This window comes from Mus pahari, chromosome 17 (genome assembly GCF_900095145.1).
Source record: "Mus pahari chromosome 17, PAHARI_EIJ_v1.1, whole genome shotgun sequence".
NCBI classification, from domain to species: Eukaryota; Metazoa; Chordata; class Mammalia; order Rodentia; family Muridae; genus Mus; species Mus pahari.
The window spans coordinates 44880650-44896651 of record NC_034606.1 but is presented as its reverse complement, the minus strand read 5'-3'; the positions used below and the strand labels follow the sequence as shown (position 1 = coordinate 44896651).

The 16002-nt window shown below is 52.2% G+C and overlaps 1 protein-coding gene across 1 annotated transcript; it reads left to right on the top strand.

Annotated features, from left to right (window-relative positions):
* The first annotated feature begins 1966 nt into the window (after nucleotides 1-1966).
* Nucleotides 1967-15116, top strand: Dnal4 (dynein axonemal light chain 4). Its single transcript, XM_021216890.1, has 4 exons — nucleotides 1967-2075; nucleotides 11441-11646; nucleotides 12881-12964; nucleotides 14037-15116. The coding sequence occupies exons 2-4, from the start codon at nucleotides 11578-11580 to the stop codon at nucleotides 14199-14201; spliced, it is 318 nt and encodes a 105-aa protein (XP_021072549.1). The 5' UTR covers nucleotides 1967-2075; nucleotides 11441-11577; the 3' UTR covers nucleotides 14202-15116.
* The last annotated feature ends 886 nt before the right edge of the window (nucleotides 15117-16002 follow it).

Genomic DNA, 16002 nt, shown 5'->3' with positions numbered 1-16002 from the left:
GCTGACATTTCTTTTCTTTTTTTTTTTTTTTAAAGATTTATTTACTTATTATATGTAAGTACACTGTAGCTGTCCTCAGACATTCCAGAAGAGGGCGTCAGATCTTGTTATGGATGGTTATGAGCCACCATGTGGTTGCTGGGATTTGAACTCCGGACCTTTGGAAGAGCAGTCGGGTGTTCTTACCTACTGAGCCATCTCACCAGCCCATGGCTGACATTTCATATGGAAACAATAACCACTTGTCAGAAAAACACATTAATATTAAGGATCAAAGCAAGAGCCCAAGATGGGAGCCAAAATGAATGAGAGATCTGGGGGACACAAGAGAGCTAGGTCACCTTGTTATCCAGTAGCTCCTGCAAGGCAGCCTGTAGAAAAAACACCCTACGATCCTCCATTGCATTGCAGGAGATCCTGGAATCTGCACTGCAGAAAGATCTATAGGTACTACCTCTGTGATGAAGGACTGTGTGAAGGTTTCTGCAGTTGGTGCTGCCAGCAGGGGAGGAAGGTCTAACAATTGCTGTTGCTTCTCAGAAGGTCACCGGTAACCATGAGAGAGGGAATTTCAGAGACATCGTGGGAGTGGAAGCCAGATTGCGGTGGGCGGAAGAATGAATGGGAGGCGAGAAAGAGAGGACGGCAAACAAGGACCCCTTTGGGGGAGTCGCATTTGTGTAAGCGACAGAATCGAGAGCGTCAACCCCCTCAAAGGCTGCCCTCTGTCTCCTGGAGAAAGTTGGAAAAGAGAATTAAGGAAATTTGAAGGCTGAGTAAGACTCGCCACAGACAGAACTTTCCAGGGAGGCAAGCTAGGAATTGGCTTGCGCTGAGCTGAATTCCTGCTGCCGAGTCTCAAACCAAGCCCAGTGTGTGTGTTCTGGGTCTGTACACTCAAGTTAAGTTAACCCACAGATCAGACCTGGTTACCGCCCTCCCCAAAGCTCTCCAGCAATGACGCTATCTCACCTCACACCAGGGGGCATGTGTGTCTCAAACCTCTTTCTTCTACCCTGCTTCCTTCTTTGTCTTCCCCTCTACTTGACCTATTACATTGACCCTGCACCCAGGCCTCCTGGAGCTACCGCTGTCCCGCTCCCATAAGCCTTCTGGTCATCTTGGGCTCTGCCCACCTCGGTGTAACACTTAAAAAGAGCCAGTACCCTGCCAGTCTCTGCTATAGAAGCATGTGGAACCGATTCCATTTCTTCTCATGGCTCCCTACCTGCTGGACTGTGCCTTCCGCGGAATCACCAGCTAGTGGGGCTTCATTAATGAGTGCATGGTATATATAGAGTAAATGTTTGGATTATGGGGCATCCCACTGACCCTCTGATCCATTCTTCCTGTTCCCCTCAGCAAGCTGCTCCAACACTCTTTGGTCATTTCTTTCCAAGAATCAGAAGCAGGCTCCAGACAGCTGCATCTGATGGTACAGGTGTCTCCCAGCCCCTGGTGCAAGGCGACCCTGGGGGGTTTGCACAAGGGAAAGATCTGGGATCCTTCTCTGAGGTTATGCCTTGATTCTTTCCTTCAGTCTCTCTAGTTCTATACATTGGTTCAGACGGGATCACGGATGCTGTTAACAGTAAGCACTGCGTTGCGAATCAATGAGACAGTCACGGTAAAGGACTAAAACACTACATAAATTCTGATGGTTATCAGGGTCTTGCGGTCCTCATAAAATAGCAGATCAGCGTCACGACACCAACAAACTGCATTTGTCATTTTCGATGTCAAAAACTCCCAGGGCAATACAGCTTTACGAAGTTTGTTCCTTTACAAAGACGACTTCTGCCAGTCCGCAGCTGCACTGGCAGGCTTAAGACAACTATGAGCGAAGCCCCACCTCCTCGGGCTTTAAGCCACGCCCCTCGCGTAAGCTCTGGCCTCCTAGGCCCCTTCGGAATTAATTGGCACTTCTCTACACCAATAATAAGTGAAATTGCTGTCAACGTCCGGTGACGGGACGGGACTTCCGTGATGGTTGCTAAGACACTCGTGCCCGCTCCTTGACAACCCTGGCGGGGGTGCGCTGGCAGTGGCCTCGGCTCCGGCCCCCGCGGGAGCAGGTGAGGCCGCGGAGTGCGGGAGGGCAGCGCGGCGGGGAGGGCTGGCCCTGAGGGAGGGCGGGAGGAGGCGCGGGGCGGGCAAGGCCTGGCCCAACGCGAGGCCCCACCTAGGTTCCCCAGCCCGCGGTTCCCGGCCCAGGACCTCCCCTTGTCCCACGTAGGGGACCACGGAGTTCGGCAGTGACATTGCGCGCCTCCACCACTTTGCAGGCCGCTCCTCCTCACTCATCTTGGGTCCTGTTTAGCCCCACGCCCTCGCATCCTCTCTGTTTTGACTCCCACTGCACTTTGTCCCCGCACCACCTCGCTGCTGACTGGTGGTCTAAATCGCCTCGTCCCAGATCACTTGGTTTGGAGATTTGGCGACGCTCAGGGATTCTAGGCTATTGCCCGACTGAGGGGGGACTCAGTCTTCCCATCTATAAAATTGGGTTGAATGGTCGCGAAGGCCTTTTGGACTCTGCCGTCCTAGCATGATGTTCTGGGACTTAACTGTCAGCGCCTCTAAGGATGTGTGTTCTCCTAACCTTTTATGTAAAGCAAAGAACTTGGCAAACCTAAGTTGGATTCCCATTTGTAAGAATTACCTGAGATCTCTCTGGACACCAGTCAGTACATCTATAAAGCCAATAGTCTGAAGCTCATCTCCTTTAGCAATTGAAGTACAAAGGGTCCAGTCCAGTGTAGAAGGTACTTGCTAACTTGTCTTTTTCTGTGTGTATGTGCATTCCTGTGTGTGCAGATTCATGTCGAGGCTGGAAGTCAACATTCGGTGTTTTACACAATCCCTCTCCACCTTATCATTTGAGCAGGGTCTCCCTCTTTGATGCCAGGCACTCACCACTGGGCTTCATGGCCAGTGAGCTTCCAAGGATCGATTCTCCCTGCTGCCTCTCCAATGCTGGGCTCACAGGCATGGCTGCAGCACCCAGCCCTTTACGCGCGGGTGCTGGGAAGAAAACTCCTGTCTTCATACTTTTGTAGCAAGCACTTTATAAACTGACCCATTTCCTCCACCCCCTAATTTCTTCTTTTTGTCTATTACGACCTCTCACTTTCCCTCCCTGGAGAAGCCCAGTGCTTTCCTGTGCAGTATCCCACTCAGTAGCCACTGTCTGCAGATGAGCCTCAGGCCTGCTGTCTGGCTCTGCATTTCCCCTGTGGCTGATTCTTGGGCTACAGGAGTGAAGAAACTGGAAGAGGTTGGTACTGGGATGTGAGGGCTGGATTCATAGCTTCCCTTTTCCAACCATCCATGACTCTGCCATCTTTTCCAACCATCCATGACTCTGCCATCTTTTCCTCCTGACTTAATGTCTCCATTTGCATTTTGCCAGCTGCTAGCATTAAGCTGGCCTGCCTCCACCTGCCCATCTCTTCTGCCTGGTTTCTTCCATGCTCTGGTAGGCTCATCCCACTGAGAAAGTTAGCAGGTTACCTTGATTCTCTCTCCGTGGGGTATAACACCCTCCCCATTCCTGAGACCATTCTGGCCTCTATCCCTGTAGCTTCCTAGCTGTCATCCCTGTCAATCCAACCCCCCAACCTCTGTGCTACCAGCCACCCTGAAAGCTCCAAGGAGCCAGGCAAGGTGGCAATGCTTGTAACCCAAGGGCTTGGCCGTATCAGCAGTATCAGGAGTTCAAGGTCATCCTCAGTTGTTCAGTGAGTTCAAAGCCACCCTGTGTTGTGTGAGAGCAAAAACAGAATCCATGTTTTTATGCCTGGGTTTTGGGGCTCTCTCCACTTCCACAACCCAACACCAGCTTTTTTTTTTTTTTTTTTTTTTTTTTTATTTTGTCTGATATTGTTTTTGTTTTTTTTTTTTTTTTTTTTTTTTTCCACCTTTCTCAATTGTGTTCTTTCTCCCAGTCCTGGGAAGCCTTGAACTTTCTCTTTGGACCACTGCATTGCTTCTCTGTCCAGAGTCTCCTCCCATGTCCACATGACAGAATCCCCTTCTTGCCTTTCTGCCACGGACCACAACTCCTGGGTCAGTTTTCATCGATGCTCTCTCTTGCTTAGTTATAGTGGAGTTGTCAAAAGTGTGGACTTGAAGTCATGTACACTTGGTGTGGGACTCTGGCCCTCCATGTCTCAGCTGGATGGAAAGTCACTTCGCTTGGTTCAGGCCATGTGCTCCTCAGTGGTAACACAGGGAGAAGAAATAGTGTCTGTCTGACAGGTTTTTAGGGGTGATGATTTTTTTTTTTCTTTTTTTCTGAGACAGGGTTTCTCTGTGTAGCCCTGGCTGTCCTGGGACTCACTTTGTAGACCAGGCTGGCCTCGAACGGGGGTGATGAATTTTTAAGAGCCTGTGTGTAGAATCCCTCTCCTGGGCTCTGGCTGAAGATCAGTGTTAAGTAGATAAATGTTTCTAAAAGTTGTGTGTGTGTTTACATGTTTCATGTGTAAGAGTGCCTGTACACGTGTGTGTACATGTGTGTGGAGGTCAAAGATGGCTGGCTGGTATTTTTCTCAATCACTTGCAACTTTATGGTTTTGTTAGGGTTTCTCTTCAAACCTGTCACTCACTAGTTGACTCTACTGGCTGGCCAACAAGTCCCAGGATCCTCCTGTCCCTGCGTCCCCAGCTCTAGAATTACAGGCACATAGCACAGCACCCAAACACCTCTGGTTGTGTGCACTCATGAATGAGAGAAAGAGGGGGTGCGAGCATGCCCATGCTCCCCCGGTGTGCACGTGGAGGTCAAAGGGGAACTTTTTGGAGCTGGGTCTCTCCTTTCACTTGGGTTCTGAGGGTTGAAGGCAGGTGTCGTACTCCTACAGCAAGCATTTTTACCGGGGGGGCTATGTTTCCAGCTCTGCACCCAGCTGTCTGCGTGGATGCTGGGGATCTGAACTCAAACCCTCATGGTTGTGCGATAAACCAGGCTGAGCCATCCCAGCTGCAGTGTTTAGTTAGCATCATTGGATGGCTTTGAATGGCCCTCTCCCCTCTCAGAGGCCGCTGATATATACTTTAACTACATTTTGGCTATCTTTTGGACTCCTGCCATGTGCCTGCCAGTGGAATACTCATTCTGGAACAGTAAATGAGACTGTACCCCCGAGCTGCGGGGTCTAGTCCGGACTCAGGACACATGGTGAGTCTGTGATCACTTGTAAGGTGTGACTGCTGATTAGCAGTTGTCAGCGGTTTCCTAGGAAATAAATCAGTGCTGCGTGCAGTTTAATCCTGTGATATTGTCACCTTTAATTCCTTTCGTTCAAATCTGTTCTGCTGAGTGTAGAAGTGGGGCGGGAGCCTGCGTAAACTGTGCCGTAAGCACCTGCTTTTGTGCATGACAGTCCATGGCTGTCATGGTTATGACTTTTTATTTCACTTGTCTCCTACGAAAAGGTTTGGGAACGCATTCAAATTTGGGTATGTCTGTGGGGGTGTACGGTGTGAGTCACTGTCGTTTAGCACGAGGTGTAGGACAAAGAAAATGTTGAGTCGCTTAGCTCAAGAAGTCAACAGATGTCTCTTCTAATCCCACCTCTCCTCCCCCCCCTCCCCTTCTTCCTCACTCTCCCCCCCTCCCTCTTCTTCCTCACTCTCCATGATCAAAGCATAACGAAGTTTTCCCTTGGCCTCAGTGTGATTGAGAAAAAGTAAAGACCTTTTTAAAAGTGAAGAAGATGCCAGGCAGTGGTGGCACACACTTTTAATCCCAGCACTCAGGAGGCAGAGGCAGATGGATTTCTGAGTTCGAGGCCAGCCTGGTCTACAGAATGAGTTCCAGGACAGCCAGGGCTACACAGAGAAACCCTGTCTCAAACAAACAAACAAACAAAAAAGCGAAGAAGACAGCTTTTGTATATGTAGAAAAGTAACTTCTTTTAAAGACTGAAGTTACCTCCTCCTTACTGTCAACCTCTCTCTGGTTTACAGCACGTGATGGCTAGCCTGCCTGCCTATCCCTGCCTATCCCGCCTGACTATGTGCGATTGCCTTTGCATGCCTGCCCTCCTTCCTTTTACTTTAAGAAACGTTTTATAAGACAAGGTCTCATTCTAGGTGTGGTGGTGTGTACCTTTAATCCCAGCACTCTGGAGGCAGAGGCAGAGCTCTGTGAGTTTGAGGGCAGCTTGGTCTACAGAGAAAGTACCAGAAGAGTCAGGGCTACTCAGAGAAAGCCTGTCTTGGGAAAACCCTCGGGAAGGGTTGAGGGAAGATAGGACCTCAGTCTGTTGCCTTGTTCAATCTGAAACCTACTATATAGACCAGGCTGGCCTCGGAGTGCCAAGATTACAGGCTTGTGCCACCACACCCATCTAGATCACAGGAATCTGACATTCTTATAGGCAGATTGGAGAATGGCAGCCTGGCAGCCCTGGCTTTGTGCCTCACTCTGGCCTGACCTGGGTAACCCTTCTCCTCACCTGACCTGACTGTTGATGTCCCTGGACCCTTTTCCTCATCTTGCCAGCTTTATTCTCATTTGTTTGTAGAGACAGAGGGTGGGCATGTCAGAAAAGGCATTTACGTGATGACCAAGGTGCCCGATGCATGTTCCTGGGGTGGGCATGTGGGAGGCCTGGAGAAGCCAGTTTTACAAAGAGCTACTGTAGATTAGCTGTTGCTCAAGCATAATCTTGGTTACTAAGATTTACTTAAAGCATGTATTGCTTTAATGTGCCAGATTTTTCTCATACTATCAATGGTTAAATTAATGTTCTGCATTAAGAGATAAACAACATCTCTCGAGTAGCTTTTGAATGGCCAGCATGGTTGAGATGGCTTTCCTCTTCCCTTGGTCCTCTGTTAGCTAGCCTTATAATTAATTCTCTTATGCTTGTCTATAATAGACTAGCTATGCAGGCAAGGCATTCAACTGTGCCCTCTATTACAGCCACAATTTTCTCCTTAAAACATTAAAAAGGGGGAGATGTGGGCGCCATAGAGGTCCTTGTGGTTACAGATAAGCAAAGGGAACCTGGACTATTAAAAACACAAGGTTACTTCTAAAGGAAGGAATGTATAACCTGGTATCCTGCCCAGAAGGCTGAAGCAGCCTGGGGACTGCCGTCCTAGCTGTGTAGCTGAGATCATACTGGATCTTCCCCAAGACCCTAATCATGAGTTTGTCGATCTACAGAACCATCTTTATGGAAAAATAATGTCACATGTACCTTACAAAGAGTTGATGCAGTCATGCCTTAAGCTTTATTGTATGTATGGGATTGAGTTAATTGCCACCAAGAACATTTTCACCATACTGTGAAATTGCTATTGTTAAATATGCCTAAAATAAACGACTCTAGGTCAGACTCTAGGAACACCAGCTACTTACTTAATCATCTTGAAGCAAACTTCCTTTTTCCCTCCTACTTGTGACTCTGCTGACTGTGGTGGTCACAGAACCCACCCCTTGTTGGTAGAAGTCGGAGGCAGGCACAATAGGTGGCTGACCTGGCGGATGCCAGTATTGGAGTTATTTCACTGAAGGTGAGGTCAGGAGGCTGGATCTGGACTCAGACCCTGACCCGCTACCAAAGCTCCATGAACTCAGATGCCTGCTCTCCCTTCCCTAGAGGCCTGAGAGTCGGAAGCCGGTTCCCTGGGGAGGGTGAAGTGGAATGTAGCCATGCCACTACCTCCATACGTCCACCAGGCTTCACTGGTGACCTCCTGACTTTTCCTCCAGTGTGAAAGCAGAGGCTGATCCTCAGTGGGAATGAGGAAGTAAGAGTCTGCTGGGCCAAATGCTAGTGTATGATTGGCTCCTGGGAAGAAAGATGGGAAAGGTCCCCTTCCTGTCACCCCAGCAACAGCTGCTGATCCTAGCTGTGAGGTAGCGCCTGTTCAGTCCCCACATGAAGTTGAGTAGCTGTCAGAATCAGAACTGGTGTGACTGAGACCCACCTGCCGAACCTGCCTTTGGAATCACTGTTGCCAACACTACCAGACACTCTAAAAGGGTCCTGTAGTGTCTTGGTTATGTAGCGGACTATAAGCCTAAAGGCCAAGAATGTGCCAAGCATTAAGTGTTAGCACATAGGCACATGAACACACACACATACATGCACATACAGTTGAAGATACTTTTGGCTTTACTTTCTAGAGACCATGTCCCTTCTCTTAAAGATTCTCCTCAAATACTCAGAAACAGAGTAACTAATAGTGACTTAAGGTCAGTGTCACAAAGAACCAGGACCTTCCAGACAGGTGCACTGGCTTTGACAAGGTTATGGGGCAGCCCTGTGTGTATGTCCTGGTGAGGTTCCATGGAATATTAAAGGAGTCCTGTGGGGAGAGCAAGTGCCACCATGGACCAGGTGGCATGTGGTTGAACTTTTGGTACCCTGACTGTGGCACACTTACATTATTAAAATGTGGTCTGGTCTGACGCAGCCTCTCTCAGGCGTGTGCTCATTCACACGGGAGATTGATAAGGTTATTAAAACCCCAGTTGTGCTATTTTGGGAAGCATCCGTTCAGTAGGGTGTGCTAATCGTGGCTGACGAACTGGAGCTGCACCAGAATGATACAGGGTCATAAGAATCTCCCTCCCTTCTGTGAGGAAGCACGTCATCTCTAACGATCTCTCTTCCTCCATGAATCTTACCCCTTTGCATTGCCAAGAGTCTATGCAGTGATTAGGAAAAGCTATGTGTGTTCGTGAGTCACGGTCCATAGCATATTTGGTTGAATAATGTTGGCTGAGTCCTAGCTGGAGGGAGGATCGCCCTAGAGGGCAGAGCAGCCAGAACTACAGAACAGTGGGTGTTTTACACCATTCACAGGAGGCTTGTGTCAGCCACCTCTTTGGAGAAACCCAGGCCTGGCTGCAGTCCCTTGTTCGGACCTCCAAAGCCAAGGAAGTAGGCAGAACTCCATTCTCTTATAGAACCGGCATCTAGACCTGAGTGTTCCATTGGCTTGTGGGTTATATATCTATTTTGCAGCATTAGGGATTGAATTCAGAGCCTTTCACCTCGTAAGCAAGTGCTTTGCTATACCCACAGTCCCTAGACAATAATGGTCTGACTTAGCATTCTCCTCTCCATGCTGCTGTTCCCTAGAACTATGCTGGAGACTTTCCTGAAGGATGGGCTCTGATAGCACCCCTGGAGTCCTGTGAGCCTCCATAGGTTCTCTTTGAGGCTATAGGCATGATGGCTTCTGTGTCTTCTCCCTCCACCCCCCGCCCGTCCCCTGCCTGGCAACCTTTCTTAGCTCTGAGGATGAATCAACTTGAGTTGAAACACGTAAGTGGAAGATGCTGAGCAGCTGCTCCCCCACTTTAAGTCGTTCCCACTTGGGATTTTCAGAGGTAAACAAAGTGGAGAGCCCTGGCACACCGTGCCATGCCATATGAGGGTGGCTCCGGAGCCAGTGAAGTGGCGTTACTAAAGCTGGGAGCGCAAGATGGCAGACAGGCTTTAATGCTGGTGAGCAGAGATGAGTGGCCCACTGGATTTCATGGAACAAGAAACTTGACTAGAAACTGCAGTGAGCTTGTGCATGGTAAACAGCCAGCTCCTATGTAGAGACAAACAAAACCTGCTAACACCCAACTTGTACAAATGCCCAGAGTTGGAAGACGAGGGGAGCCATCTGTGCCCTGGGAAGTCAGAAGACACCAGCGTCGTGGAATGGTGGAATCCATGCCAAGCTCTGAGCCTTGCTCAAGGGTATCCACTAGTGGGGGTGTGTGGGGGGGCAACAGTGGTGGCAGCATCAGAGAGGTGTGAATTCAGAGTATAGTGCAGCTGGGCGGTGGTGGCACACGCCTTTAATCCCCGCACTCGGGAGGCAGAGGCAGGTGGATTTCTGAGTTCAAGGCCAGCCTGGTCTACAGAGTGAGTTCCAGGACAGCCAGGGCTACACAGAGAAACCCTGTCTCGAAAAACCAAAAGAAACAAAATAACAAAAACAAACAAACAAAAAGAGTATAGTGCAGCCTGGAGAGAGTACTCAGTGCTCAACCAAGCCAAACCGCAGTCACCCCAGGACCACAGGCACTGGGAAGGAGATGGAGCGCTTAAATCACTGCAGGTCATCTGAGCATCTGAGTCACACTCATGGTCACGTGTACAGCAAGGACCCATGTGCGGTGTGCATGAAGTAAGGGAACTGCTCCAGGACAGCGCTGTAGCCAGGAGCTCCTCCTGAGCTGAGTGACCTCAGGCTGTCAGCATGGAGCGTTGCACAAAGACCAAGTGCTGGGACCAGGCTGGCACATGACAGCTAGCCCATGTCACCTGCTCTCGGCCAGGCCTGTGTCTGTATTTCCAGCTATTCGCAGACTGGAGTAGGAGGATCATTTGAGTCCAAAATTTCCAAGCCAGCCTGGACAGCCACTGTCATAAAATTTGTGTCTGTACCTCTTGGTTACCATGCTGGGCACTTAGAGTTCAGTGGCCTTGCAGTGGAATCTAATGAGATCTAGCTTTCAGACATGCTGCTGTGATGTGTAGCCTTGTTTGTCCTCTGAGAACTGCTGAGGACAGTTCGTCATTGCAGTGGTCTGCACACGCACATCAGGACCCCAAGTGAGGAAGCCCTTTGATTTCCTTCTAGGCTGATGAAGAAGCACCCTGGCTTCTGCAGGCCTGGAGCTCATTTAAGCTGCAGTCCCCCTGACTCTGGAAAGCCCTGCCTGTCATCAGATGGCCAGTCTGGTGGAGAGGGGCTTGAATCTAGAGTCTAGAAACCCTGTCTTGGGTGAGGGGTGAGGGAAGGTCTAGAACTCTCATTGAGTCACCTGGAGGCCAAAGGCAGGGAACAGCCACTGCCTGGCTGGCACCCAGGTCCACTGCCTGGCTGGCACCCAGGTGTCTGTTTCACACTGCCCTGTCTCACTGAGTCCCGTGCCATGGGTGTGGCCCCAGTCACTGATGAGAACTCCTTTGCCCCAGGCTGTGCTGCTGCTCATTGGCTGAACTGGTGCCAGCACCTGGGCCTTCCAGCTCCTGGACCAGCTAGAGAGACAGGACCGAAAAGCCTGGGGAGAAGAGGCAAGGACCGTCGAGGCACGGGGTGTGCCAAGGAGGCCACCACAGCACTGTTCCTATTCTGCAGAGCTTTGTGACAGGCCCCAATTGTCAGTGATCACCTGTGTATTTGGCGTCCTTCAAACCAGACAGGCTGTCATTGGCACTCAGAAACTGTCCTTGCTAATTGGTAGCTTACAGCTCCATCCTGGGCCTGGCCCACAGTTAGTATCTGTCTTGACAATGACAGTGTGTTCTTGCAGTTGACTCACCCTCCGTCTGCAGACATGCTGGCCATTTGGGAAAGGAGGCAGAGGCGTTGAGATGGGGAGGTGTCAGATTGTCACTGAGACATTTCTAATTTGTGATGTGTGGTTTTGAAGCCAACTCTCCCCTCCTGCTTTTCCTGTTTTCTGCAGCACCCCTTGGGGAAAGACATTTTCTGCTCCTGCCAAGTTGGCAAGGCCTGCTTCCCGAGCCCGTGGGGCGCTGTAACTGTTAGGCCCAGCACCTCCTGAAATCCCTACTCTCCTCCTGAGGGCACGCTGGGAGGATCATGGGAGAGACTGAAGGGAAGAAAGAGGAGGCTGACTATAAACGGCTGCAGACCTTCCCTCTGGTCAGGGTAAGCCTGAGGAGGGAGGGAAGTGGCCACCGGGGCCCCACTGCCTGCAGGTGGGTGGAGCTTTCGGTGAGGAGCCCAGGGCTCTGCTGGCTCCACCCCAAACATTAACTGTCACAGTGATTCATTCTTTCATCCATCCATTCAATCACCAGCTATGTTGAGGTTGCCTGCTGTATGCCAAGCGTGGTCTAGGCGCTGTGGAGATAGTGGCCAACAGGGCAGATAGATGGTGGGCAATAAGTGCTCTAAAGAGAAACTGAGCTGGTAGAGAGGCCAGTGTCTGGAAGAAGTCAGATCAGCGACCCTCATCAAGTTAGGTGGTGGGCCTTGCAAGGACCCGAAGAGGCATCTGTCCCTCAAAGGAGCAGCCAGCAGAGGAGGCTGAGTGGGACAAGTTTGTTGTCACCAACATTGCTGACTTGAACCCCTGAGGAGTGGCAGGTGTGAGGTGAGGTCAGCCTGTGTAGGCCTGGCTGGCAGCCACTTGAGGAACATGGTGAAGAATGTGGCTTTTGTCCTGAGGTTCAAGGAGCAGTGAGGGGACAGATGTAGGGTGTCATGTCGTTAGAAAATCACTCACTGTTCTTAGGAGAGTGGATTCAGAGGAAAGTGCTAAGACCACCATTGCCCAGTGACTGAGGTGCAGTAGGCACGCCCTGTGGTGGAGGACTGAGGCTGGCCCTGGCCAAGGTGCTCAGTAAGGAGGGGATCTGGATGCCAGGGCAAGAAAGCCAAGGAGCGAGGTTTACTTGGGCAGTGGGACCAGAGCCCAGGGAGGGGATGACCCCCCATCCACACCCCTGCAAGGTACAGCTGTGTGGAGGAAAGGCTTGGCTGAGCAGGGAGAGGATGAAGACAGGCCCAGCCTCCATATGGGAGGAAGAGGAACCTGGCTCACTGCCTGAGAAAGAAGAGCCCAGGAGCAGAGGGGAGCAGGGCCCCAGGAATGGCTCGGACATCCCTTCTGGCTCTGAAAGAGAGCCCACTTCCTCTGGTGGGACTCCCTCCCACACATGTCCCTGGCAGAGCAGCACAGGCTCCACAGCCTGTAGCTCATTGCCATCGTGCCTGGTCCTCCCCAGCTGTAGGCCCCAGCCAGGAATAAATCGCCTGCCCAAGGCTGGGCCAGGGAAGCCACCTAGTGTCCATACCTCAGGCTTAAACCTGAGAGGCTGTCCAGGAAGGCCAGGTCCCAGCTAAGCCTCTCTCTGTTTGTCCCCTGCCCTGTCTCTAGCACTCGGACATGCCAGAGGAGATGCGCGTGGAGACCATGGAGCTGTGTGTCACAGCCTGTGAGAAATTCTCCAACAACAATGAGGTATTGGCATCAGTGCAGGTGGCCCCTCGTGCCTCTGGGGACCCTGCGTGTGTTAGGATGGCTCCTGTAGCCAGGTCCACTGTCCTGCTGGGACAAAGCTAGAGCCTTGTTTGGAGGTGGTCCCTATTCTGGAAGGCCAGTGAGAGAAGAGGGTGGTTCTAGCCAGGGTACCAAGGGCCACACCCAGCCCCTGAGGGAGGGAGGCCAGCGGGGTCTCCATACCACCTCTGCCCAGGGCTCTTCAAGTGGGCTGTTGGTTAGGGCTTCTTCTTGGGCTCCATCCCAGCCCTGAGCAGAGGCCTGCCAGGCATTATCCATGATCCATCCATCCATTCAGAAAGGGCGGAGTCCCAGCTCCACAACAGGTATTGCTCGAGGTCCTGGGACTGTGGCCACAGGTCTCAGCACAGCAGTGCCACTCATGAGGCCATGGTGAGAAAGAGGAGGGTGGTGGCGTGACCACGTCCCCTCTGCAGGCCTCCTCGGCTGTGTCGGCTTTGAACCCAATGCCCTAGTCTGTAGGCCGGGGGAGAGGGGTGCCTCTTTCCTGAGCTATTGAGGTGGCGGGGACACAATGAATGCTTAGGGACTCCAGCCCCTTTATGCTGAAGGACACTTTCGGGAAGAGCCTGCATGGGAATGGAGAGCCATTGCAGACTGGGGAGTTTCTGAGGCCTGCCACAGGAGCTGGAACAAGCACAGCCCCTGCCTTGCCTCACGCTGAGCACACCCCCCTCTCCTCTTTCCGCTTGTCTCCATGGCAGCCTTAGGGCCCTTTTCTCTGGGTTCGAAGTTGAGGGTGTTGGTGCTGGTCTGGAACCCAGAGTGACACTGCCAGCCCTCAGCCCAGCCTTCCTCAAGCCACCATCTCTTCCGGCCTTCACTTGCCTGACAGGTGTCCGGGTGCTGTCCCCCTGCAGGAGGGACTGTAGACACATCTGTGGTGATCTTGCAGGCATACCTGGGGCAGCAGCCTGTTTCTGCCTAGAGCTCAGTGCCACGCTTCTCCTTCCAGGGGTAGGAGCTGGCATGTGCCCGTCACTGTCCCTAATCGGCACTCTCTCCCTTCCAGAGTGCTGCAAAGATGATCAAGGAGACAATGGACAAGAAGTTCGGCTCCTCTTGGCATGTGGTGATCGGCGAGGGGTTTGGGTTTGAGATCACCCACGAGGTGAAGAACCTCCTGTACCTGTACTTCGGGGGGACCCTGGCCGTGTGTGTGTGGAAGTGCTCCTGACCCCCATCCCTGCAGCTCTCCCACCTGTCCTCTGGGCTGGGGGGGCTCCCCAGGCTCCCCTAGGCAGAGCCTGGCTCTCTCGAGGAGAGTCAAGTCTTTTCTTTTGTCCTCGTGTACCAGTTTCCTGAGCTGCACCCAGAGTGTCCACTTGGTGACCTCTCCACTCCCAGGCATCCCGTGGTTGTCTCCAAGCTCTGAGCTGTGGACAGGCATCTCTGTGTGCATGAGGTGTGGGGTGTGGCAGGTGAGGGGGTGAGGCACGGGCTTCTTCTCCTTGAAATGGACTGGTCCCACCTTCCATCCCAGCAGCCTCAGAGCCCCTCTGCCCCAAGGACTGCTGGGAAGTATCTCTTGCCCTTGTTGTTAGTGGCCATGTGGAGTCAGCCGGAGACTCCTCTCATGAGACACAGGGCAAGTCTCTCCTTGTCACTGGGGAAAGGGTTTCCTCTCCCCTTCCCCAGCCTGACCCGGGACTGAACAGCCTACCACATCTTACTGGACCAGCCGATCACAGCCCTGGCATTGGCCCGAGGATCACACAGTCTTCCTGTCCCCTTCTCCCAGCCCGGGCCACGTGAACCTTTCACACCATCTCCACCAGAGCGGCTGAGTGGCTGAGGCTGGGGCCTTGGTGTAGAGCGACTTGTCATAGTGTTGCTGAGCTCCCGGTGAGACACCTGGGCCAGGAGTGATCTCACCGTGAGGCCCCCCGCTGTTAGCAGGGAAACCTGGCCTGCCAGGGACTTCATCAGGGACCGCATGCGATTTGTACTTCTTACCTTGCTGGCTTTTCTAGATTCTTTTTGAGTGTGGGAAGAAGGGTTTTAGTAGAAGGGTGAATCATATTTTACACAGCGGTCTAATTTATATAAACGTCTTGGTTTTTACAATTAAAATGACCAAAAACTAAACTTAGTCTGTGGTGTATTGAACTTTCCTGGAACAAGGGCTCCATTCTGCTCTACTCTGCCTGTGTGCCCAGTTATTAGATCCACTGGACAGTAATGCAATGAAGGCCAGTGCCCCTGGAGAGGGGCGAGTGTGCTTGTGTGTGTGCATATACACGGGGCACAGGCCTGGACAAGTGTCACCACAACCATCTGGCCAGATGTGAGCAGCAGGAATTAGCCCTCCTGAGCTGGGTGGAGGCAGCTCCTTGTTCCTACTGGGGTGGCTGCCGGAGAGATGACAGCCCTGCACGTGGGACTGGGGACTGGAAGGGGCGACCAGGTGGGAGTGCTTCAGGAGGCGGTGAGGGGGCCCCAGCCTGAAATAGCTGCGGCTGATGAACGCCTGCCTTGCATCTGTTCATCCCTTAATCTGCTGCCCGTGGGCGCTGGCAAGTAGGCTGGCTTAGCCAGCAGCCAAGGTGGAGTGGTGACTGGGACTATGGGCCCAGGGTCCCCATATCTGGTCCCCCTGCTCTGTTCTAGGCCTCAGCTGCTTTGTCTGTAGAGTGAGTGTGACACTTGTCCCCAGAGGTCGCTGGTCATTTGCACAGTTGGCACCCCAGTGGTTTGCACTGGGCCACTACTGTGACACTTCCCCTGCCAGCTCACGCTGGCACATCTGGGCAGGATGAGGCTAATGTAGTGCCTAACCCATATAGTATCACAGGACCACAGGCAGCAACCCCATGTCACCATGGTCATTGCTGTCACTCCAATGGCCCCCTCCTGCTCCCAGGGAGTGTGGTTGTGTGGCCACTGTTGGGCAGGTAGGTGACAGGGCACCATAGTAGGTACTTCTCTGGGAAGTACCCTCCTCCTCCTGCTCCTCCTGCTCCTGCTCCTCCTCCTCT